Source organism: Prunus persica, chromosome G1, assembly GCF_000346465.2.
Source record: "Prunus persica cultivar Lovell chromosome G1, Prunus_persica_NCBIv2, whole genome shotgun sequence".
Classification (NCBI taxonomy): domain Eukaryota; kingdom Viridiplantae; phylum Streptophyta; class Magnoliopsida; order Rosales; family Rosaceae; genus Prunus; species Prunus persica.
In genome coordinates, this window is record NC_034009.1 from 12,795,459 (window position 1) to 12,821,166 (window position 25,708).

The 25,708-nt window shown below is 36.7% G+C and overlaps 3 protein-coding genes and 1 long non-coding RNA gene across 6 annotated transcripts; all 4 read right to left on the reverse strand.

Moving 5' to 3' along the window:
• Positions 97–1,925, reverse strand: LOC109946419 (protein SUPPRESSOR OF npr1-1, CONSTITUTIVE 1-like). Its single transcript, XM_020554023.1, has 2 exons — positions 1,870–1,925; positions 97–1,669 (listed from the first exon to the last, which is right to left on the reverse strand). The coding sequence occupies exons 1-2, from the start codon at positions 1,923–1,925 to the stop codon at positions 97–99; spliced, it is 1,629 nt and encodes a 542-aa protein (XP_020409612.1).
• Positions 3,067–5,685, reverse strand: LOC18791499 (TMV resistance protein N). Its single transcript, XM_020554031.1, has 2 exons — positions 5,263–5,685; positions 3,067–3,504 (listed from the first exon to the last, which is right to left on the reverse strand). Exons 1-2 carry the CDS (start codon positions 5,674–5,676, stop codon positions 3,067–3,069), a joined length of 852 nt encoding a protein of 283 aa, XP_020409620.1. The 5' UTR covers positions 5,677–5,685.
• LOC18792876 (beta-galactosidase 9) lies at positions 7,567–22,436 on the reverse strand. Of its 3 annotated transcripts, XM_020555602.1 has the most exons (20): positions 22,024–22,436; positions 21,420–21,515; positions 21,204–21,316; positions 20,247–20,313; positions 19,477–19,569; positions 18,849–18,992; positions 18,546–18,634; positions 17,847–17,952; positions 17,252–17,339; positions 16,949–17,070; positions 16,016–16,219; positions 15,197–15,429; positions 14,490–14,605; positions 13,538–13,635; positions 12,159–12,269; positions 10,929–11,039; positions 9,998–10,206; positions 9,434–9,782; positions 8,119–8,297; positions 7,567–7,887 (listed from the first exon to the last, which is right to left on the reverse strand). In XM_020555602.1, the coding sequence occupies exons 1-19, from the start codon at positions 22,219–22,221 to the stop codon at positions 8,157–8,159; spliced, it is 2,688 nt and encodes an 895-aa protein (XP_020411191.1). In that variant the 5' UTR covers positions 22,222–22,436; the 3' UTR covers positions 7,567–7,887; positions 8,119–8,156. The 3 variants fall into 3 exon arrangements, with proteins under 3 accessions (XP_020411191.1, XP_007227352.1, XP_020411192.1); XM_007227290.2 differs by having other exon boundaries at positions 7,567–8,297; XM_020555603.1 differs by lacking the exons at positions 21,204–21,316; positions 21,420–21,515 and having other exon boundaries at positions 7,567–8,297; positions 22,024–22,200.
• On the reverse strand, positions 12,372–13,522 carry LOC109946790. The gene is made up of 2 exons (XR_002269871.1): positions 13,020–13,522; positions 12,372–12,984 (listed from the first exon to the last, which is right to left on the reverse strand). It is a non-coding gene; the product is annotated as an uncharacterized LOC109946790 (long non-coding RNA).

Genomic DNA, 25,708 nt, shown 5'->3' on the forward strand with positions numbered 1-25,708 from the left:
TTCTTGTTAAATTTAATACACACTTAAAGAATATAGAAAAATCTAGAAGAAATTAGAAAACTCAAGAAAGTTCACTAACTTTGACAAAGTCAAGTTTTAAGAGAGGATTTCTAGAAAAATCTTTGTAAAAATCTTGTAATAAAGTAATAATATTATAAAGTAGTGGCTAGGAGAAGAAGCCAAGTCCACCGACTTGGACAATGGCGGCAGCTTTAGTGTATAAATAGATGTTGTTGTCTCTTGTACAAAGCCAAGAGAGTAAGAACAGGCCAAATAGCCAACAGGCCAAATAGCCAGCAAAGAGAGTGAGAACAGGCCAAATAGCCAGCAAAAAGAGAGAGAATAGGCCAATAAGCCTACTCCTCTATAAAGCCTTGTACCTATCTTTTGTTGAATAAATAAAATCACTATTTTGTTCTCTAAAAACCCAACACTTCTTGCATTCTCATCCAACTTTGGGCATCCAGAAAATATAGGTTTCTCCTCAAGCCGTGGAGGAGAAAATACGTCCCAACCTTGTGTGAGTGCAGTCCTTGAACTTGACACTTTCTTCAGTGACGTGCAACGACCTGCTTCAAGACATTGCAGCAATGGGGGGAGCTCTGGCAAAGACTCAAGGCTCTGGCAATAGGTTAGGCACAGGGAAGACGGCTGAGCAGCTTGTTTGATGCTTGCAGGTATGCTCTTAACTCCGGTATCTTTCAAATCTAAGGAACATAATGAGGTTAAGCAAACGAGGGCATCAGGGATTTCTTTGATACCGCACTCAGCGAGGATTAGTTCTTTCAAAGAGAGCAATCTGACTTGGTCTACTGAGGCGGGAGGCAATTTCCCAAGGCACCAGGAGCCATGAAAGTTGAGAGTTTCAAGTTTACTTAGACTGTAGATACTGTTTGGGACAACCTCAAGGTCCCCGCAGTGATGGAGATCTAATTTTCGAAGCCCAATTAGATTTCCTATCGATGAGGGTAGAACTTTAACCGCTGTACTTGATAAACTAAGAGACGTCAAATGTTCCATAGGCTCCAGTATTTCTGGGAAGTACTGGAATTTAGAGCATAATTGAAGATCAAGAATCTCAAGAGATTTTAACTTGTGAATGCTTGTTGAGAGACTCAGAAGGCTGCCACAAGCGAATAGACGAATTGAAGTGAGACCGAAGAGAGACTCCAATGATGACGGCAATTCTTTTATTGCTGTCTTACTCAAATCTAGGTAGCTTATATACCTGGGAAGCTCCGAAAACTCGCCAAGAGATACGCAGCCGTTTAGACTAAAAGTACCGGAGACTTTCAGATTACAACTGTTGCTCGGAAGTTTCTCAAGGGCTTTACAATGATTAACATTCAAGGAACAAAGTTTTTCTAGAGACCAAACTGATGAAGGCAATTCCTTTATTGCAGTCTCAGATAAATCTAAGGATTCAATGTTGACAGGCATCTCAGGAAGATAGTTGAGATTCAGGCAGCCTCCCAGATCAAGATAAGTAAGTTTGTCAAAAGTTTGAAAATAAGAAGGAACCTGAACCAAACTTGTACATTCACAAAGATCTATATGCTCAAGGTTTGAACTCCCAGACAGATCAGGAACTTCAGTCAAATGCTTGCAGTAACTAAGATCGATTACTTTTAGGTTCCCAAGTTTCTGTGACAAATTAAAGAGAAATGTTCTGAATCATTAAATTCGCCACAAAACTTTCCACAACTTATACAAGAACTAAAATAAGCATATAATTATTATATATGTACCTGGCCTTTATTCCAAATTTGCCCAGCTACCTTGCTGCAAGGCATTCGAAGTTCAATGAGATTTTGCGTTGAAAATTTCGTGGGCAGAGATTTCAGAGGGTATGCCAGCCAGTGAAGATACCGAAGAGCATCAGGAAGAGATTCTAGACCTTGGGAGAGATCGAAATTGTTGAACATTAATGATAATCAAGGTCTAAAATATCGGTGATATCGGAAATATCGGTAGTCCAAAAACACGGAAATTTCGATGGAAATATCGGGATATTATCGATATCGATAAAAATTGAATAAAAACCACGGAAATTGTAAGAAAAACTTAGAAATTTTTATTGAAACTTTGGAGGATGCTTATTTAGTCAATTATCTATTAGTTTATCACAAAAAATTGGAAGGAAATGCATTGCATGATGGATTTAACTAATTTAAGTTGATTATACAGCGAGCTGACAAACACTGTGAGTGTAGAAAATATGTAGTAATTAATGAAAGAAGATTAAACACACCACAATCATTTATATATAATAATTTACGACAATATTTTACATTTTATACATTGCATGGTAAGATACATAAATGACTTAGTACCACATAGAGTTCCTATGAGGTTCAAAACTTTCACTATCTTCATCATCTCTATGTGTAGAGTAAGTGTATTGTGAAGAGTAGTCATCGAATGATAAATCCCCAAAATAATTTTGCATGTAATTGTTAACATGCCACCCATATGGATCCGAGATTGGTTGAATGGTGGAGTGAATGAGTTAGTTGAAACGTGGTGAGTAGTTGAAAAGTTGAAACTTGAAAACCAGATCGCATTTAGTTATTATATATATTAGATTACATAGAAAATAATCACAAACTGACGACCAGTGCAGTGGTTAAGAGGCTGCCAACTTCGCAAGGGGGCTGGGTTCGAGCCCCAGCGTGCGCAGGTGAGGGAGTTTACATGTTTGGAGCTTGAAGTCAATGTTTGGAGCTTAGATGAGGATCATAAATCTTTAGCAATCTTAAATTATACATATTTTGGACGGCTGCTGCACCACTCAGCTTTGTAGTCGCAGTGGGGTGAAAGGATATGGATCGAACTGTTGCAGTTCCCTCACAATCAAATAGCAAAGTATAAATGAGAATAAAACATATAACAAAAGTTGACATGTTTATCAAAAATGAGTTTTCTATGGTGTCTTTTCATCGAAAGCTCATGATATTTTTCTTTTCTGAGAAATGCTTTGGTTCTTACTGTATTGTTTTCCAGCACATGACAGACACCTCAGCATCCCACAACCTATCACGTTTTCCAGGCTCTTCGATACTTTGTTCACGAAACAATTGCCCAACTCATTTCTTGTAGCATATCATGCATCTCTAGGCAGTTACTTGTTGAAATCGATATGAGGGACTTAGCAATGAGAACTTTAATCCCCACCGCATAGAAACCGTGAAGATGTATCATTTTTATCACAAAATCCATATCCATCCCTTTATAAAAACATGCTATATCGAGAAATATCTCCCTCTCATTCTTTTCTAATCCATTGTAACTATGTCTCAACACACTCAGAATTTCTTCGTAAGGGAATTTTTTCAATTTGCTCAATTCTTCTTCCCAGTCTTCTATTCTCTTGTGTGGAAGGAATAAGGGACCCAAAGTTTTAAGAGCTAATGGAATGCCTTTAACATCATATACCACCTTTCTTGACAACTCAGAAAACTCTACTTTTGGAGACTTATTTTCGAAAGCAAGCGACTGAAAGAGCTGAAGAGCTTGTTGGGGTAATTTCAAAGGTCAAGAGTTAAGGAAATAAAAAGTTAGAATCTGAAAGGTTTAGCTATTATGTCTAGTTTATGAGTTGAAGTAAAAGTGAGGTTTAGTGGGTATAGTGGTTATGGTTATGTTTAATGTTGAGTTAATATTATGGCCTATAAATAGGCGGCGTATCCACTGTATGTAATGTGTGTATCAAGTGTGTGTCAAGTGTGTATCAAGAGTATCAATCTTATTGAAATTTGTTTCAAGTAAGTTTGTGTAGGAGCTCTGTGTAGCCTTCGGGCTTCATATCTCCAAAAAAAAATTTTTATATATATTGTATTTCTCCCTTCACATTTAGAGTGTATGAGCATAAGGCTAAATCCACCAATAAGTGGTATCAGAGCTGATACGGTCATGAGGACCTGCATGAGGGATGTGGGGTTTGGAGTATGATCCAATTTTTAAATGATTTTTTTCATGTAGCATGAAGCGTTGGTTGTGGTTCTATATTTAAATTGTTTTAGCATGATGAAAAAGTTTTTGGTTGTTAGTAAAAAGTTTTATTGTGGGCTTAAGATGTGTAGAAGAAAAAAAAAAAAAATTGTGTTGGCTATAAGTGAGAGGCATATTAATGCCAATGAAAAAGGCACATGGATGCCGAAGAAAGAGAGAAAGGCACAAGGATGCCGAAAGAAGAGAGAAAGGCACATGGATGCCGAAGGAAGAGAGAAGGGCACATAGATGCCGAAGAAAAAAAAAAAGGAACAATATTTCCTTTGAAGATTGGGGCAAATGTGCATCCAAAAGAAAAAAGAAAGAAAATGGAGTGTTTTTTATATTCATGAAGGAAAGTATTTGATTATTAATTGCGTCCTCTCTTGCAGCCAGAAAAAGAAAAAGATGAGTATATCAGTCGTTGTGCCATTCAAGTCAACTTTGATTGAAGCTGCACGCAACCTTAATGTTGAACCACATTTTAATTTTGCAACCAAGGGACCAGCTCATGCAATGCAATTCATGTGTCACATTAGTTTTGATGGCGGCGCACATCCAAAATTTTCAAGCAGATAGAAAAACACGAAGAAGGAGGTAGAACACCTGGCGGCATATTTTTGTTTAAATTATTGGATTGAATATGACATCATTAAAGTGCTCGATGTCAACTTTAATGCGTTGATGAATTTCAAGATCGAATGTGGAAAGCTGCAGGAAGATATTGAGACGCTACAAGATCAAGTGATGGATCTAGAGCTAGAAATTGGAATGCTAACACAAGATGAAAATCCAGAAGAAAATGGTATTGGCCAGTCTCAAAGCATCGTTAACATAAGCGACAGGGAATGAGAGTAAGGGGGGGAAATCTATGTTAATAAGCTTTGAAATTACGGGAGAGATTGTTGGGGTAATTTCAAAGGTCAAGAGTTAAGGAAATAAAAAGTTAGAATCTAAAGAGTTTAGCTATTATGTCTAGTTTATCAGTTGAAGTAAAAGTGAGGTTTAGTGGGTATAGTGGTTATGGTTATGTCTAATGTTGAGTTAATGTTATGGCCTATAAATAGGCAGCGTATCCATTGTATATAATGTGTGTATCAAGTGTGTTTTAAATGTGTATCATGAGTATCAATTTTATTGAAGTTTGTTTCAAGTAAGTTTGTATAGGAGCTCTGTGTAGCCTTCGGGCTTCACATCCCCAAAAAAAATATTTTTTATATATTGTATTTCCCCCTTTACATTTAGAGTGTATGAGCATAAGGCTAAATCCACCAATAGAGCTTCATTGGGACTTAATCTCTCAACCTCGTATATCTTATCATCATCAACCTTTTCCTCAAGTAGGCTCCTATCTCTAGTTGTTATAATTATTAGACTTCCGCGGCAAAATTGATCATGGTCACCAACAAGAAATTCTAGTTGGCTTGAACCATTCGCATCATCAAGAACAATGAGGGCCTTTTTACGGCTGATCCTTTCTCGAGTAAAAGTTGATCCAATAGACGGAGTGTCGATATTTAGATCTTTGTCCTTTAATATCTCACGAAAAAGTTTATTTCGCAAGTGATTTAGTCCATGTTTTTCTAATTCCTCCCTAACATTTGCAAGAAAACAAGAAGCTTCAAATTCAGAGGAAAGCCTGTGAAATACAACATCAGCAAGGGCAGTCTTGCCAATCCCACCCATGCCCCAAATACCTACATAGCAAACACCTGGTAAATCAAAGCATAATAACGACCGAGATATGGAATCAAAGCAAACACCTGAATGCATGTATGTGTTTGCCACTGGAGCCTTGTTCATGGGTCGAGTCGGGTCCAAACACCGAGTGAAAATCCTAATCCTTTATTTTCGTTTTGATTTTGTTGTTTTTAGTAGAGTGGAGGTGCATATTAATCTAGTCGACTCCCTTCTTAGTTTTCTTCCATTTGAGGCCTAACTTATCATTTTAAGGGCCAGTTTGGCATAGAAAAGAAAGACGAATAGATCACTACAAAAAAAGTGGCAATAATCACCATTATTTGGTGACATTTGATGACATTTGCTGAGATGACTAAGAAAGGCATAAAGCCTAATTCATCATATGTAAGTTGAAGAATCAAGAGATATCAAGAATTGCCCCCTTATTTATGTTTAGGCATAATGTTATGATTTACACCCAAGTTCAAAATTGAGCCCCTTCAAAGCTATATGTGTTTTCAGGAACATAGCCACACACAAAAGGCACTTGAATAGACCCAAATACCCTCAAAATTAAAATACTAATAAGCTTCAAAACCAAAACCAAGTAAGCCTTTTCCCGTTCCATGGGAGAACTTGAAATGAAACCAAGAATGTCAATGTGCAAACTCTCTACTGTAGAGATCCTTACCTTCCAAGCCAAAACAAATAGGCAGTTTGAATGATGACAAAAATCCTCATCCAGAAGCCCGTGAGATTCCCAAAGTTCTGTCTAATAGTGTTTTTTTTCAGGTTGACTTGATTTTTACTTTTTTGAGGGTAATTAGGTATGTTGAAGTGAGAATTTTAATACATTTGAAATTTTATACACATGAAATTAGGGACTAGATTTTAGACCAACAAAAACTCAAAATAAAATGAGATTTCGAGTCAGGAACTGATCTTTGTTTTAACTGTCAATCCATCACGAAGAGCACTTCCAGCAGAAGGCCTTTGTCCTAGTAGGAGAGGGCCTAGCCCCACGAGACGGCTCCAGCGCGCAAGGGCAAACATAGGCAAGGCGTGGGGCTCACCAACCTGGGCAAGCCCACAGGCAGAATCAGCTTGTGCCGCTGCATGGGCAAGTGATATAATGATGACATCATTATGATGTCAACAGCCAATTTAAATAACAAAAAAATTGAAAAAAATTCAGATTTTTTTTTTTTATAAATACCTAACCATATTCTTTACTTTCCACACCAAAACTCTATACAAATTTCTCTCCTCATATCTCATGTGAATAGTAGTTGCCCTTAAAGTGCCATGTTAATAGGTGAAAACATAACAAGCCTTTTGCAAGAGCTGCCACTATTCACATGAATAGTAATAGGCATTGCCTCCTCTTGCCTTTTGCTATGATAAATATGCGGAAGTACTCTAAAGAATGTGTTATCGAGTTACCTACGTTTGCTCTGACCTCACAATAAGTTATAGGATTTAAAGTTTCAGACCAAAATTGGATGAGTTAAAACTTAAAACTGCAAGAGTCATAATGAAACTTGCTCCTTTAAAAAAACATAAATAAAACTTAATTATACAGTGCCCCCCTAAAACTAAAAATCCCACATTGCTCTCCGAAAGTCACGACTACCCCCCTTGACCTCTTGACTTAACCAAAATTTCCTCACTTTGTATTCCTGTCAATAACTCCGTCAACATTGACGATGTGTCACCTGCATTACCCTTCTCATTTTAGGCGTCATAGAAGCCATGTTAGCATTTTGATGGAGATTTTTAGGAAATTGACAGTGGGGGGCCAAAGTATAAACATCGGTCAAATAGGGCAAAGTGTAATAATAACTTCCAAGGGCTAATGTGAAATTTGACCGTAATTGCAGCAATTAAGCCAAAAGAAAAGCAAAAACAACTGTTAATAAGTAATTTGGCATGGCCGAAGCGAATGTTCATATGACTCCATGACGTACCATTATCCAACACAACTTTCTACATGAAAAGTAAACCTAAAGTATTCACTCCCAAAAAAAAAAAAAAAAAACTCACCTAAAGATTATTTGTATTGTGGGGGAAGCTTGCCTTTTTCTAATATGTACAGATTCACATGGCAGCATGTGATAGAAAACCATAACAAAATTATGGCCCATAGAGTAACTCAGTCCCACCTGGTAAGTTTTTATATTTGGCGAAGTTGCTTCTCTTATTTACACATCTTCAAATCATCTAATTAGCATAATGCCAACATCTATACAAGCACAAGAACTAGAGAATCTTTTTTTTTTTTTTTTTTTGGTCTGAACAAGAACTAGAGAATCGGATCAAACTAATTCCATGAAAAGAAGCACGCTGGAAAGTGATGGAGTTACAGTGCAGCATGCTACCTCAGAATATGGACATGTTCTGATGAAAAGATTCCCAGCCAATTTGTTGGCCATATAGTTACAAAGGTGGACCTCTCCATTCCTCACAGTGAGCTGCTTGTTAATGACTCAGAACTGAGAAAAACCAGCATTTGGTAAAGACCTGCATCTTGCCTCAACTGCCAGCGTCTTAATAACACCTCGGCATGGGTCAGATCCAAATATAAGGTTTGATATCCCAATTGAACAGCTATTCTTTCCCAGACAACCCTGCAAAAAGGTAATATTCTCAAAATAGGAGTACCAAACTAAAAAGGCACGAAACAAGAAACAAAATAACATGTCAACAAAGTGGATTCAAGCAATGCCACTGAACTTCCTCTTATGTCTTATCTATCAGGCCATAGGTATTTAAGGTTACAATCGTTTGAAATTGTTACCAGACCATGGCATTGCCAGTGACTAGTGACATCATTCAGTGGAACTTCCATCACTTTATTCAGAAACAACTGAATCTGTTAGTGAGTCCCTTGCTTTATTTCTTAACAGTGTCAAATTACAGTCCAAAACTGTACAATGAAGAGAATCTCGCAATCTTTGACCATAGGAATAGTTTCTATTTGAACAAGTGAATGACCTATCCAATCAAACGGCATTTTAATATAGAGAACATACATTTGAGTGACGATAACGAGATATGAGAAAATAATAACAAGTTGTCCAACTAAGAAAAGGGACCAACCAAATTCTTACAGCAAAAAGCATTACAGTTAAATCATAACTCCCAGCCAAACTATGAAAATCAAACAAAAGGTAGCTCCAGTGGCCTCCTTTGTACCAAAAAAGAAGAAACAAAAATCAAACAGTGAATGCCCCTAAAATGCTTAGATAAAACAAAGCCCACAAAGACACCAAAAACCTGCTCCGATCCCAAAGGAAATCCACATCTTCCCTCTTATCTTAAAAATTTCTTGTGTTTCTTAAAAAAGAATTTTAAAAAACGAATAAAAGTTTAGACTGCAGAACATAAAAGAGTGAACACCTTGTTCACAGCACATTGCATCGAACGACAAGATTTGCTCCTCTCCAGTCATGCACATAGAAAAGGGAACAGGGCTTTCTTGGAATGTTTGAAGGGAAAAAGACAGTATTAAGGCCTACCAGCATGCAGTTTTTCTGGTGATCACCAAATTAATCTTATAGATAAATTTACTAAAGCTCTGCAAGCAAACTTGTGTCCCTTTTAGTGGTAATTACTAATTATCCAAAGCGTAGTAATCACATTAGTTCAACACTCAGGCCACAAAGTACGTGAAATGTTCAAGTGAAACTCAAGTTCAATGCCCATTGTGAAGCAGATACCACGTTTATATGAATATACCGGAGATGATCTAAAACATCATTACCTCAGAGACTATGGACAATGAATTGGCTGCATGACAATTGCCTCTAGCAAAGCTCTGGCAGCTACCTTGAGGAGTTCCATAGCTAGCAAATTCTATGGAAGTGATCATCATCCCATCTTGACACTGCAAATGCATTTCTGGTCTCAGATCATTTACTGCAATTTTTCCATCAATAAAGTCTGGATCGAACCACTTCTGGACAGGTGGGTAGTGAGACTCTGACACTTGAGCACAGATGACCCGGGTTGCACGCAACTTGATTGAAATCTCAAATGGATTCCCTCCAGTTTCCTCCAAGATAACAAGTAAATTACTGGAAGCCTGTAACCATGACCGTGGTATGTGGTACCTGGACAATAACCAATTCTGGCTATGTTAAACAACTAAACTTATTTCCTATTTATTCAAGTATAAATTACAAAGGTAGACTCCTAAAGTAAAGGGAAACATTTGAATGCATGGGTTGCAATAAATTTTTAATAGGGAACTACATTTCTTCAGCCATATAAAACAATGGTTTCAGCTAGTTTTAATTATTTCATATATTTCCACATAGAAATTTACCAGGTTTGAGTAGGCTTCCCGCAATTGGTTGAGCACTTATTGGAGTTGTATGCCCCACGATAATCACAGATTTCTTGGCATCCATCCTTTGGAGCAACAAGTGTCCAATATCTTCCTATATGGTGGCCGTTGACCCAAGCCTGGCCCTTTCCCATGCTTCCTAAATCAAGAGCAACTGGATCTGTGCCAGCAGGGTTGTCGAAGTATGTCTGCTTTATTTGAAAAAAGGAATATTCTTAAATAAATTATATCTTAAGAAATAAACGAGTGATATACCATGCACTACAACTTGAAGAGACCAACTTCTGATAGTTATTTCAATTTCCAACACCACCCTAATTGGGTTTCAAAAACCTAACTTGTTTACTAGGCCCATTAGATGATCAAAATAAACATAGGCCCATTAGAAAACTAAGCATCTAAAACAATTGCAAAACATAACCCATTTGGTCTATGCGAAGGCCGTCGAGATCTGGTCTCTATGTGGGTTGAGATGGGGATTCAAGATCTCAACTCAGATATCAATCCATCGGGCAAACAAAGCTACTTCACTTCCAGAGCCATTAAAAACATGAAGAATTCATCTCAACTCTTGATAACGCACATAAAATTTAGAATTCTGACGATAAATGAAGAAAATACCAGAAAAAGACTAACAATAGACAATTTGTAGCAGGCACCGACAATTTTGAACCCTTTTCCACTCAAAAAGTAGCAACACCTAAGCATAGTGCTCAGGTGAAATGAAGTTGTGTTCCCTCCCTATCAACTAGGGTCCATTTGAATAAGGAGCCACGTTATATTAAAGGTTTTTAGAGCCAAGAAAAGATCAGCAGAAAACATGGATAATCCCTAATCATTACAAAAGCAAAGGAATAGATGCTTCACATATAAGTTTTCATAATGTAACTTTTCTGAAGAATTGATTTACCTTGTACCAGGTAAATGTGGATGGATAAGCATCCAGTGACAGCTCAGCCCAACCTGCCTTCTCATTTTCTTCTATGGTGTATATTTTCAAGAACTCACCCTTAAGCCCAACCTATAATCAAAACAAATTAACATCCACCTGACAACTTTAATACTTCTGACAGATAAGAGCTTGCAAAAAAAAATTATTTCACAAAAGACGAGATCAAGGTATTCGATGCAATAGCCATGTTATAAGAATGGTAAACAGAATTTAATTTTGGAAGCAGTGACAAAAACGAGAAAAGGAATCTGTATTCTTATGAGCTTCAAACCATTTCCAATTTTGTAAAAGGCAAATTCAAAAACCTATTTGGCATTGAAAATTGTTCCATACAGTTACTAAAAGTCTTGAGTTCCAACTCTCAATGCAGACAATAAATCCCCTCTGTATTCTGTTAAGAAACCATGGGTAGAACTTGCCCCTAAAAACCGGCTTGTATGGAAAGGGTGCCCATGAGCTTTTAAACCACTCTAGGATATGCTATTTTTCCAATGTGTGATCATGAGTCCTACCATATTCCATGCAAAAGTATTCACTAATTGAGTGAACCAGGTCCTGATCAAAACTTTAACATTTCCTAACTTTGTCATACATGAGCTTAAGATTGCACGTCGTAGATTTAAAATAATGAAGATGAGGAAAGATTTTTTCTCACATTATTAACTCAAAACAAGTGCCACAAACAAATGAGTGACATGAGATTTTCCCATCTTCAAATTTGAGTTTGCTGGAGCTACAGATCTATAATGCGGGAGTAATCACCCAGGTGAATTAGTAAATATTTTCAGGAATTCACATTTGTATGAATAGTGATTACCATTGCAATGCATATTAGAAGCTGATATTGCCCCCAATTCTATTATACTGAAGAACGCAACTTTAATATACGAATATCCAAATTTCAAGGATTAGATCATGGACACTCTTGATTTAGGTCCATATGCATTATAAATGTTTAAATGAGATTTCGATAAAGTGCTGATATGTTGTGCCTGAAAATCGGCAATTTGATACCCACATTGAGATCTATTTAATAAATGGGCAAAGGTGCAGATAGAACTTATAAGTTGGCAGCATGTAATCAGTATAACCAAGCAAATAACCATTTAACTTAGAAGGATAGTTTGGAAAGGGGAAAAAAGATAGAAGACGAAAACTCACAATGGAATTCACTACTACATCACATACCTGGTAAGTCCATAACAACTTTGTGAGGTCAACATCCCCATTTTTAAAGCCGGTTAGTTTAACCTGTCCTCTGAATCCAGCCCCATCTCTCTCCAATAAAGCACCATAGTTCTGTATAATAATTATCAAATCATATGACACGAATGGAATCAGTAACACCATCCCTTGGGGGCACGTAGATCCAAAGGAATAAAGACAAACAGCTTATGTAGATTTTTTTTTTTTTCTCTAAGGAAAAGAGAGAGGATATTAAGAAGAGAAGGGGATGCAATGAAAGTCGACCAGAGGTGCAAATGAAATAACCCGCCACATATAATAGACAGAAACACCAAGTCCAAAGAAAATTACAAAACAACACCAACCAGGCAGAAACAGAAAACAAACCAGCCAACCTACAATCAAAATCCTCAGAAATATCAGCTCCCCAATCTATATTCAGAAGGAAATGAATGCAGTCAAAAAACCAACAACAAACTGTGGCCCAAAGCAAGGCCTAGAATCTGGCCTTCTCCCACAGGAAGTCCACTCTCCCCGGCTTTACCCTTGGAAAACTCTCAATACATAGAGTAGCAAGAAGGCGGCGGCACCAACTCAATCTAGCTACATGAAAAAGCTTATACCACACTCTCACGGCGTGAAATTTAAGGCCAGAAATGTAGATGACTGCTTTGAAACCAAAGCAAGGCGCAAGCTACAAGTTCCTAATTCAAGGACAGATTGGGTACGTTACTTAGTTCATGATAGTATAGGTACCACCCTTAGGACTTCACTAGGAAGTAGGTTTATTCAAGTGAGATGGTAGCTCACTTCTTTTCCAGGCTACTACCTCAGAAAGTTACTCCTTCACTTAGCAGTTAGCACCCACAGAAGAATAAACCACCTCATTCATTAAGACCTGCAACCCATTCCAACTTGTCTTTTAAGAAAGGAAATGCATATATTCTTACATTTCTGTGAGTTCCATCTTACAAGCACTTTCAGTGAGATCTAACAAACATCAGTGACTCTTCCTGTGCTAAGTAAGGTGCAATATGTCTCTCTTCTATCCTTTGAAATATAGGCCAAACCATGTCCCAGTTTTAGACTTGATCCTCACTAACCAGATTCTACCCTCCTGATACAAACTACTTAAAAAATCAACCCACCCACAGCGTAGCTATTTAAAATTCGTTTACCTGTTATAAGAAGTTCCTCATATATATAAAATTCCTAGATCTCTCTCACACTCTGTATATATATATATACAGATATTCTGTTATCCGGATGTCCGCACGTTATTATTGTGCGGATGCTATTGTAAACAGGCAGGAAAGCAACTTTACATCCAAAGGCTTCGTGAGAACACATAACATTGGCTCTGAACATGCTAAACTTTTTACCTGCAATCCCACTGTCTGAGATAACAACACCAAATCATTGTATCCCTTGAGAAACTTAACAGGTTGCTCCACCTTGACCCAATGACCGATGATACTGCCTTCAATAAAGAGTGCAATAACACATATATTAGACAAACCAATATACAATAACGGTTAGAGAGCATATGAAGGAATAATATGCACTGCCACATTGAAGAAATCATATATCTGCAGTAGTTTGTAAGTATGAATGTCCCAGAAGAAGTAGATTAACTTGAGTCAATTAAGCATCTTCATGGTGCCAAGAAAACAACCGCAATGATATTCATAGGAATATAAAACACTGATGTATTCAAAAGGAATAGTTACTCAGATCCGTGAGTATATGAATGAATATCAACAATCATAAGAGCTAAGTCTTATAACCATAACAGCAAGGTTATAGCTTCTTGAGACTCCTAACAAACAACTACAATTACCTATTATTAGGTGTGAACTTAGAACATATATTATTATGACGAGACTCACTCGCCACGTCGACACAATACCCCAAAACGATTATTCACTAAGGTCTTCCCATAATCGCTCCAATGACCCAGATCAACATTGCACATATTGTAGGGCTTGGCATATTTTTTCCTTGTCTCATGACTCTAGTGCTTTAAATTGACTACTAATATCCTCTTTTCTGGATGTTCATGAAAACTGGTGGGGTCACGATGATAAATAAGTATCAGCAGGAACAGCCCTTTAAAATGATTCAACAAAGCCATATATCTCTCGATAATTCTTTTACATATCTTCCCTAGCTCATTCCACTTCTTTCTTAATGAGCCACATATTTATACAAATCTTTCCATTTTCCAGATCATAATTGCTCTAGTGAATAACTAAAGAAAATAGACAGATGCTCGCTCATCAATGGATAAACCTATATTTTTACAAGATGCATCATAGTCAGAACTACCATCACCTGTAAGCTGACCATTAACAAATATGCGTAACACATCACGCATGCTATCAATTGCAACTGCTGGACTAATCTTGCTTTCCTCCCAAAAGGAGATGTCATCATCTGAAACAAAGATTCTGCATTCCACAAGTGAATTAATAGGTATTGACAAATATCAAAGAGTTTTGAACAAGAATAGTTAACTTGCTCAAAATAAAAGTTGACATGAGTTGATTTAAGAACTGTAGGTACATTAAACCCTAGCAATCTCCATCAGAGGCATGAAAATCAAGATAATGAATTTTGAAACCAGCACTATCATTATGCAACACATGAAATTCCAACCATATAATTGGAAATCAAATATTGGTTACAAATTACAGTTGACAACTACTAGATGCCAAAACGCAGTTACTATGAATGTTTCTTTATTTTCAATGACTGAAAGGATAAAGGATGTAAAATCCCAAATGACTGGGTAGCTACAACCCAGTTATCACTTTGTTCCGTCTTAGAACAGTATTTTTTTATGCCAATCAGAAAATGTTAATGAAATCAAATAAGTGGTGAAAGGCCACATAGGTGGAAGGCAAGGAGTAACAAGTCACAATTTGATATGTTATGCCAAGCAGGAAATGTTAATGTTTGTTATGTTATGCCACATAATACTCATCCTATCCAACAAATCTGATCCACTTGTAGAGCTGTATTCAATAATATAGATGTACCTGGTTATATGCCAGAGATAATCAGAAAGGTCTTTCGTCACATTTAAATGCTCCAATATTCCTTGAACTGTAAAATTATTCTCACTCCAAACATTGATTGGCTCCTTTACAGTCATCCACGATTTGGTGATAAACAAATCTTCATTCTTGGTAATGAGTTGTTGTCGTGTAGATATACCTGAGTAAAGAGGCAAATCAAACTCTACACGTTTGATGGTAGTTTGTGCCCCAACCTGCCCAAACATTGGAAATTTAAAAAAAAAAACCAAAAAGACTCAGAGAAAACCACTTAAAAGCTTGTTATAGGCTAACATAGGCACAACTGTGATATTATCTTCATTTAAGCAGTTCTTAATTGACAAGGATCATTCTAGATGAATTTACCCACAAATTATTTGGAGATACTATGAACTAAACTTCATTGAAGTACCTAACTGATGAAGGGAGACATGCAACTGACCGCATCAATATAATTTGTATGCTAAAAATGATCACTGGAACCATTAGGCAAGACTGTTTATGGTTTCATATAGAATCAAAATATCCTATTCTTTCTATTTCACTGGGGTTTGGAGGAATTTCCGTGTATGGTCACTCCAAGCAGGTTGGTAAATATTCAATTCAGCTCATCACAACAGCTTGGCTGTTGAGCTCAAGTTAGAATATCAACAAATTATTAATAGCTTCAATTAAAATTTCATTCAGAACGCAGTACATCACTGAAATTTCAATGCAGGTCATATGATGTGATATACGCTGCCAACAGGTGCTTAATGTTCCATTCATCAACAAGTGCAATGTCGAATAATGCAACCATACCTTGGCAGTGTTGAACACCACGTTCCGGCAGTCTGGCAAAATACTGACTGACCATGGTGGTAGGTTATACTTTTGACCAAGAAATGTTACAGAAGCTGCTTTATGTTGATCGATGTTTGCGAGGAATGCGGAGCAACTGATTTGAGTTCCATACCAAGTAAAGTTCAGGCCTTCATGGTGAGCTTTCATACGGTATACATGTGCCTGAATCCAAAACAGAAATTATCTTGAAGGTAGGACTAACAAAACTCCAAAACGACCCACAGAAAAATGATACCAACAGAACATTACTGTTTCTGACATTAGTCACATGTAAAAGACCTGAGGATGGAACAGTAAAATATTGGGAAACTTCTCTAGTGCAGTTCTAGATGTCTAACAGAACGTGTTTTTTTTTTTTTTTTAAAATTTCATGGAGCTGTTTAACTCTAGATGGCAAATTCTCCCCCGTGGGGAGTGAAAGAAACTTTTAACAGACAATATATCTCAAACTACTTATTTCATTTCAATTAGGAAAGCAAGTGCTCTAAGAAGATCCACCATTTACATGAGACTACAATGACAAAGTAAATTATTTAAAATCATAGACATTTAAAAATAAATAAGTAAATAAACACGGAATGGTTTATTCTTTTTTGTGTGTGTGTGTGTGTGTGTGAATTTAGGGAAACTTGCAAATATAGGCAGTTAAGAACTGGATCATCAGATCACTAGTTTCTCTTTACAACTACCTCTATGAGGTCCTGATAAAAAGTCTAAGAAGAAATACATGCTATGGAGAACATGATAGGTGACAAATCACGACGACTACCACTCAAAAAAAGAAGATGCATATATTGATTATAATTTATATCAAATTATCAAGACCAGGCAACTATGTAGATAAGCGCACTTATTACAGCAAGAACAAATAACTCAAGGTTTGGCTGAAACCTCTTGGTTTGGTCCCAATTTTATATAATGCGGTGAATCAGCAGCAACAAGAGCAGGTTCACAGAGCTTTATAGCAGCATGTAGATCCTTCAAATGTCCCCATTTAGGGTCACTCAGCAGACCTAGTTAATAAATCAGTACATTTATTGGATTCAGTAATGTAGCAATTATGCTAACTTTTCATTATAATATAATCCACAGGAAACTCATTATGACTCAAACGGAAGGGCTTGCACATGCACTGAGAGAAAATGAAGCACCCAGAGGATTAAAATGTAGTCATTTTGACCCAGTTTAACCTACCATATTCATCAATTGGAGCATCATAATCATAACTGGTAATATAAAAGGGGCCCCCAGAAGTCCGTCCAAAGTTTGTTCCACCAAAATACTGCAGCCACGCAGCAGTCAAGATACAGCATTCTCATATAGTTAATAGGAGCATAAATAAGACATAACTCAATGACATGTAATTTGACAGCAAACAAAGTAGGGAAATCAGTCCATATTGCAGCTGTAGCTATTACCTTTATTGCCAAAAAGTAATTACTTCTGAACCCTACCTAGCTCATGTAGATGTTTGACTATTGTCCCATCCCATGATGGTACTAATTGGTCCCTATCCATCTAGCTATAGAAACCTTAACTTTGTAATTCTTTCACTAACATTAAAAGCACTGAAGAAGGCAATTATGGAATCAATTTTGGCCCCAGAGGAAACAAAACATTTCGGTCACAGCAAAAAAATGCAAAATAAAGTTTAGCAGCATAATGACACCACCCAAGACATGACAAACAGATTTACGTGTCAAAATTTTTATCTTGCATATGAGACATACAGTTTCCATGCACTTTTATCAGACTAAATCAGCAGTGCATATATGGGTTGTCCATGTACCATATAATAATTCTGAAAGCTCCCTCCGCGTTGGTAAAAGCGTGCTACTGCAAATGCAAGATCTTCAACAGGCCTGTGAGGTAATCTTCCACCCCATGACGCATACCTTTAAAAAATGAATGCAAAAAGATTAGACAACCACTGCAAGAAGCAAAACGTGTAAAACCCGAAGGGGAGGACAGAATTCATTTTGGGAGATGTGTGTTTTTGGAATTCTTCATTGAGTACAATTTCTTCCTGTCTTTATAGGATTTTCCCGGTCTCATAATGTGTCCAAGCTGGCAAGAAAGTGATGACTTTTTGGTAGGTGTTTTTTTGGCCTCTTTTGGAGATTTATTGGAAAAATAAGAGATTCTTTGAGGGCAAGGAGGAAGTAGCAGAGTTGCATTGGGATAGAAGTTAGAAATAAAGTTTAGCTGCTCTATGGGCTTCTTCGTCAAAGAAACTGAAGAACATTCGTTTCTGTGTGATTCTTCTGGACTGGGGAGAGTGTTGTATTCAATATAATTTGTGTTTTTTTGAGGTCGCTGATATATTTTTTGAGGGACTTGTCAACCATCTTTTTTGTACTATCTTTTTAGCAACACAACATGTGCCCTTTTTATATTATAAAAATAAATGATTCAAAGTTGGAGGCCTAATACAAATACATAGATTTAAAGAAAGTAAGGCCAGCAAATTCATGGGATATCAGCATACCATCCATCCCAATCTTCTGTCCACAGTGTTGGTTTGTTATAGGAATTTGGCCTGTAACCATCGCAATAATATCCATTGCATGCATCTATCTGTGAAAAACAAAAACTATTTATACATAGATTACAGCCATGCAGAAATTTCTAAACATTACGGGCTTCCACAAAACAAAGTGCATTTAATTACTTGTCCTATCCGTCACATCTTGTTGAATTTTAATACTTGTCATTTTTCATTTTTCAGTGCAATATAACATTCATAAGCATTGGTGACAAATGGACACACATCACAAGGTAAAGGCCTTACAACACTTCCTGGAGCATCAACTTGCTTGCACATGACCCATGGAACCCCAGCACCGAGACCTAGAGCCATCTCAGCAGCCCACTTCACATATTCTTTCCCTTTCTGGCCAAATGAGCTTTCAATATTTCCATATTCATTTTCAATCTGATAAAAATTTAATTGCAGCCTCATTAAAAGCATATATGAGTAAAGCCATTTGAAATAATGAAAACATAGAAATAAATCTGATCACGAATGAGCTTATTTAAAGAAAAAGCTCATCTGCATTCATCCTGAGCAAGCAGGAATGGAGAAAGAACAGATTTAAATATCTGAATGGGAATGGAAATATGTACTCAGTGTGTGTGTCACCGTGGGAAATATTGCGTGAAACAAAACCCCACGCATCCAAGTCATGGTTATGGAATGGCCTTCACACCAGACATAGGTATGACCCCAACTGAGAATAATGCATGATGGACAGAATATGATATCCACAACTTATAGCAATCCCATTCCTTCTATTATTCTGCTTTCAACTTGCAAATCTCACAATCCAAACAGGGCCCTAAGATCTCATGTAGATAAATAAGCTCAAAAAGCCAATCTATGTAATGTTCCAATTGAACTTCAAAATTGTCTTACAAACCTGCAGCATAATAATTGGACCACCTTGCCAAGAAAATAGTTTTTCCTCTCGCATCAGATCCACCATCTTTTTAACAAAACGCTGCATTTCCTCCTAGAGAAAAAACAAAGCAACATAAGATGTCAAAACCACCACTACAAACTGCAATCTACAGATTGATCAATTCAATGTGTAAATTAAACTAGTCAATAGAGGTCAATTGTAATTCTACATGAATCCTAACAACACCAGAACAACTCACAACAACTTCTCAGGAAACATTATGTAAAACTTCCCACATTAAAATACTAGTTATATGGGATTGACCCAACCTGTATAACTCAGGAGTAGATAGTGGATTAGAATTTTTTATAATAAAAAAATAGCATATATAATTTTTTTTTTTTTTAATAGAAACGATTTTTATTAACAAAGAAACAAAGGATGTACAAAAGCGGGAACAAGAACCACTAAGCCCTATGAAGCTACAGGAACCCACAGTGAAACAAAAACAATGAAGCTACAAATTCCAACAAACGAAACAAAAACAGAAAGAGATACAGAAAGCATATATAATATATACATAATATCAATTATCAATTAGGGGATGTAAATAGAAATCTAGAGATAGTCCTATCATTTGTGTTCTTTTTGCTTGAAGTTGCTGAATAGAGTTTTGGATGCATAGGACAGTATGAAATGTTCAATAAAAATAAAAACAAAACAAAAAAGTACTGCGAAAGCACAAGTAATATGTATGTGCAAGTGCAGAAAACTTAGGTGCACTGAACCTTAAAAGGCGCATTGTCTGTTCGAAACTCTATTCCAGGGATGTCACGCAACCACACTGGGAAGCCTCTGCAATATAGTCAGTTCAAATAAGATGAAAATTTTCAAATAAATTATATACAGGTACCAAAAAAACATTTTAACAATATCTTATCAAAAAAACATTTTATTTTAACTTCGACTACAACTTGTTAAGACATTTTATTTTCCCAAGCCATTATTGATACCACAAAAGGTAGAAGGCTTCTTCTGTGGAAAGAACCTATAACACACTAAAAATACAATAAGAAGTTAAGCACTGTATATCATGCAACATACAAATAGAGTCATGATAAAAGGGCACATTTTCTTTAAATGGTATGTAAGGAGGAAGGGAACTTGTAAAAAGTTGAAAACAGAATGGGATAGAAGTAGAGACCCAAAATTCCACTTATCAGTTCCTTTATATAAATTCTTTGACACCTATTCTCTTTGATTTATTAATAATTACACAATAAAATACATGAATGACTCTTCAATCACCTAGAAGTGTCTAGGAATTTTGAACAGTTTTGCATCATTTCTTACTGAAGTAATTTAGGAATTATTTACTTCAAATGTACTGTGGACTGAGTTGCAGATGCTAACTTTTAGAAGTGTTTATATATAAATATTTCAACACATATTCCCTTCACTTCATGAGAGTACATTGTTCTATCTTATACAATTTAACACCAACATAATTCATTACCTTGTACTCTTGAATTTCAAATTTACCATAAACATGGTAGACAGCATTCAGTTACAGAAACCAACCACTATCTCATATGCAAAGAACCTAGCAGACACTAAAGTACAACAAGAACTATTGTATATCATGCAACACATAAATAGAGAGAACAACAAGGCACCATTTTTCCTAAAAGGTGTTGTAAGTAGGAAGGTAACTTGTAAAAAAAAAGGGGGAAAGAAGTTGAGACCCAAAATTCCACTCAGCGCAGACATAAGGGCCTATGCGTAGATGGAGATAAAGTCCACTGGCTCCCACTAAATTTGCAAACTTGACGATGTCATATCTCCCCTCAAAGTTGTACTGAACAAGTTATTCAGAAAATTTTCAGCAAAAATAAATGCATCCTATTTAAGACAACCATAAGGGTATCACCCCAGACTAGCTGTAGAAAAAGTTATGGCACCTGTCCTCTCTTGGGCTCATGGCCACTCCAAAATGCATAAGTTTGGATCACATCTGCCCCACCTTCCTTACTCTTTGAAATCAGATCAGGCCACATCTGACATCATGTTTAAGGCTTAAGATTTGTTCAAAACAAAAAGTAACATGTTTGTATCATCTGTGAAAGGTAGTAAATGTATCCCAAAAAACAAAATACAAATATTGATACAGAACCCTCTAATCAGGCTCTTCAGCAGCCCTCTACATAACGACCATACAATTATGAAAAATATGCAATAAAAACAACGAGCAATTCTATTGGGACCCATCAATTCGCTAACTAGGCCCAAAACTCTCTCTACATCACATTTCACGTTAACAAAGTAGTGTTGGGTCTAGTTAGCAAATTTAGGACAAATATGACTGATTTAGTAGATTTTATGTTTTTTCACTTCAAGTGTCCCAAGAACTACTTAGAACCCAAAATTCAAATTGTTTCCTCAACAAGCTTGATACAGAAAAAAACAAAAACAAAAACAAAAACAAATGAATATTGAATTTGTTTGTCAAACCATAACATGTAGAAGCAGAAAAGCTATGGCGGAATTTTTGAGGGAGTGAAGTACCTCGGGAGTGGCGCGAGGGTAGTGGATGCCAGCAGATATGAGCATGCGGCGCTTTCCATCGATGATCAGAGCTCTGTGGTCGTAGCTCACGTTGAATGGCTTGAAGAACGTCTCGGCGGCGGCGAACAAAGCAAACTGAATTGCCAGGCAGAGTAACAACACACATCGAATCCAAAGCCTGCCTGTTTGGGCAACCATTTCCTTTCCTCTCTCCGCCTCCGCTTCTCTGTGAGTGTGTGTGTGAGAATCACCGTCGGATCACTAAGGCCGACTTTCGTCCCTGCTCGACAGGTGGGTCTTGCAGTCAAGCTCGCTTCTGCCTTTGCACTCGAGGGCCAATCAAGAAGACTGATGGTGAGGTCTGGGGAGGAAACTAGCGGAGTAAGCAAAGAAGTGGATGTCCCATCTTCTTCCCTTACCTAATATGTCGACACCTGTCACTACGGCAGAAAAAGAAAAGAATTTAATTTTACTTAGACTCCTTCAGGTTTAGCATAATTACAGCAAGACGCCACAAATTTGATTATTACAAGTAAACTAGTTAATTTTCTACTCAAAATTTGATGCTGTCATTGAAAAAAAAAAAAAGAAGGGAAATTATAGTAAATTTGAAATCAACTTCAAATGACCGTATGCAATAAATCATTTAAAATTTATTTATTTTCATCCTTTCTTTCTCGTGTCATGTATCCCAAATTTTGGCATATATGTATTATAATTGTCTATACAAACAATTTTATCTTATAATGTCATCTAAATTTGTAGATTCGTAATCCTTCCATTCAAATACTCATATGTAAATCCAACATCTCGGCTAAATTGCAAAATAATAATTTTTTAAAAAAAAACTACATGAAAAAATTAGGAGGGTGTATTCAATTTAGATTTTAAATACTTTTAAAAGAATTATAAAGTTGATGGAGTTTAATTGAATTTAATTGAGTTTGACTAAATTCTACGAACTCCACATAGATTTTGACTGAATCCGTGTATAGATTTTAACTCAGTTTGTTAGAGTTATATTATTGATTTAAATAGATTTTAGGGGTGATGCTGGTGGTGATGTCAACGACAGTGGCGATAGTGGTTTGTGGGTGCTGGTGGGGGAGGTAGTGATGGAGAAGGTGGGGGTTGTAGTGGTGGTGGCGGTGGGAATGAGGTGGTGGGGTTGGAAGTGGGAGTGGCAGCGGCAGCAGTTGTGGTGATGGTGATGATGATGGCAGTGGTTGTGGTGGTGGTGACAATGGGGTGATGATGGGGTTGATAGTGGAGGTGGTTGTGGTGGTGGTAGTGGGGGTAAGGGTGGTGGTAGGGCTGGTAATAAGAGTGGCGGTGGGAGGTGATGGCACTAGTAATGGGGGCAGCGGTGGGTGGTGGTGGTGGTAGTGGTGCTTAGGGTGGCGGTGGCGGCAACAATGACGATGACTTTGGTGGTGACGGCGGCGGTTGTGGTGATAGCCAAGATAAGATGGTGGTAAAATCATATCATAAGAATAAAAATAATATATCTATTAAAATCTTTTGGGGAAGCAAAGATTTGTCATGGCCTAAAATTAGGAAGTGTATTCAATTGGGATTTTAAAAGATTATTTATGGATAAATAAGTCTAATGAATTTTAACAGACTATTTAGGAATGCAATGACTTATAAGATTTTATTTAAGGATTTTTATAATCATGATTTTTTACTTTTGGATTTTAAAATATTTTTATCATAAGAATTTATAAGGTTTGATCACATGAATTTTTTACTTTTATAATGCTAACCAACCAACTTTTAGGCAGATGATAAGCAATGGTTGTCTAGTCAATTGCCTATACAGACACCAGCTGTCCAACACTTGCTAGAAGTTGTCATTCGAAATGGTTGTTTGAAAGGTTAAGAGTACTAAGGGCTCATTTGGGAGTGCTTCTTCCAGAAGCGCTTATGCTAGTAGCGCTTATGACATAAGCGCTTCTATAAAGAAGCAGTTTGTCATTTGGATGTCACATTTAAAAGTGCTTTTACACTACATATGTCACACCGAGAAGAGGTGATCTTCATCTTCATCTTCATCTTCATTGAGAGAATATCAAGTCAAACAACCTAACATGCTCGTAAACAAAGCAAAGAACATATGCAATGCCCTAGTAGCATTCACATACAACATAAGTATGTCCTAGCAGTCTTGCCCCAAAGATTTGAAGTTTTGAAATTTGTATAATGAAAGACAAAACAGATTAATAGACAAAAAAAAATAACACAAAACACGCATTGTTGTTCCACAAGTGCTAAAACATCCTTCACAAACCAATCATATCATACTCATAATCATTGATGACAAAACAACAGTGATAATCATGGACATTAGACGAAAACCAAAGTAGTCGTGGTTCAGGGACCATTCCCCAGAGATTGATAATAAATTTAATTGAAATATAATAGGAAGAAATGAAATGATTTTGCTTTGGTCATCATTAAGAGAAAATAAAAATAAAAAGGGTATTTTGGCATTTTAAAAAATTAAATATGGGTATTTTCGGCATTTGAAAAGTCTGCTTAAAGGGAGTTAAGTTCTTCCCATGTTTTTGTCCTGCACACTTTTAAGAAGAAGCACCTCTCAAGTGCTTCTTCCAAAAGACAGAAGCGCTTTCACCCATTTAGAATCGCTTTTCACTACTCCAAAAGCACTTTCAAACTAGCCCTAAGTTTGCTGGAAGTTGTCCTTCCAAAAGGTTGTATGACAAGCATTTCTTCGACATAAATAAATCTTGTATCCTCGAAAAATATTTTTTCTCTAAGAATTGTGCATAACTTCCGGAATACATCTAGATACATTCTATTAACTTGTCGGAAGATTGCAGGATCATCGTTCAATGCTTGATGTATATAATTATATCCAATGATAGTAATTCACCATTGAGTTAATGGACGTTCAATATGTTCACCACGCACCATAATCAGAAACTGATTTAGGTAGCGTTTGGGAGTGCTTAAATTTTTTTAAAAACAGCTTTAAAAAAAAATTTCCCAAATTAAGGTGTTGGGTAAACATCAAAAATCAGCTTTTAAAAAAAATTGCGGTCAGTGACCGCTGTTTTTCCAAAGCAGGGAGAAGGCAGCTTTCAAAAGCTGCTTAAAAAAAAATTTAACCGGTGGTTTTAATGAAATTTTGGCTTTCCCATAATGCCCTCACTTAATTTTCAAATGGACAGTCCTTGTCCCTCCAATTACACAATTCCTATCTGCACTCCTCGAATCAAACTGCACAGAGAAAGGAGAAGAAGAAGCCCCATCAAATCAAAGAAGAATACATACTCAAGCCAAGAAGAAGCCCCTACAACCTTGAAGAATAGTTCAAAATCTAAGATTTCAGAGCAAGAGAAAAACAGAGAAGTGAATAACTCTGTAAACATATAAATTATAAAATAAACAATAAAGCAAACCTTACCTTCAATGATTTTACCAACTACCAAACCACGCAACCACAAAAGATCCAAATCCCAGCTTCCCTCCCCACTCCGTCATGTCCAGCCAAAGAAAATCAAACCCCAAGCTTCCCACCAAAATAAAATCCAATCTTACAATCGCACTCACATACATAGAGCAAAGGACCATGAACTCAAACAATCTGGGTTTGGATTGAGTTTTTTGTTTTAAAATTCTTGATCTGAGTTTTTTTTTTTTTTCGGTGTTTTGAGGCGAT

Coding starts and splice junctions, on each gene's coding strand:
- LOC109946419 (XM_020554023.1), bottom strand. CDS start 1,925: ATGTTCAACAATTTCGATCTCTCCCAAGGTCTAGAATCTCTTCCTGAT. Junction 1,670..1,869: donor TCTCTTCCTGATGCTCTTCG/GTATCTTCACTG, acceptor TTAATGATTCAG/AACATTTCTCTTTAATTTGT.
- LOC18791499 (XM_020554031.1), bottom strand. CDS start 5,676: ATGGGTGGGATTGGCAAGACTGCCCTTGCTGATGTTGTATTTCACAGG. Junction 3,505..5,262: donor GTCCCAATGAAGCTCTATTG/GTGGATTTAGCC, acceptor CAAGCTCTTCAG/CTCTTTCAGTCGCTTGCTTT.
- LOC18792876 (XM_020555602.1), bottom strand. CDS start 22,221: ATGGTTGCCCAAACAGGCAGGCTTTGGATTCGATGTGTGTTGTTACTC. Junction 18,635..18,848: donor TTGATGCTCCAGGAAGTGTT/GTAAGGCCTTTA, acceptor TGTTTTTCACAG/ATAGATGCATGCAATGGATA. Junction 17,071..17,251: donor TGCTCCAATTGATGAATATG/GTAGGTTAAACT, acceptor TTTATTAACTAG/GTCTGCTGAGTGACCCTAAA.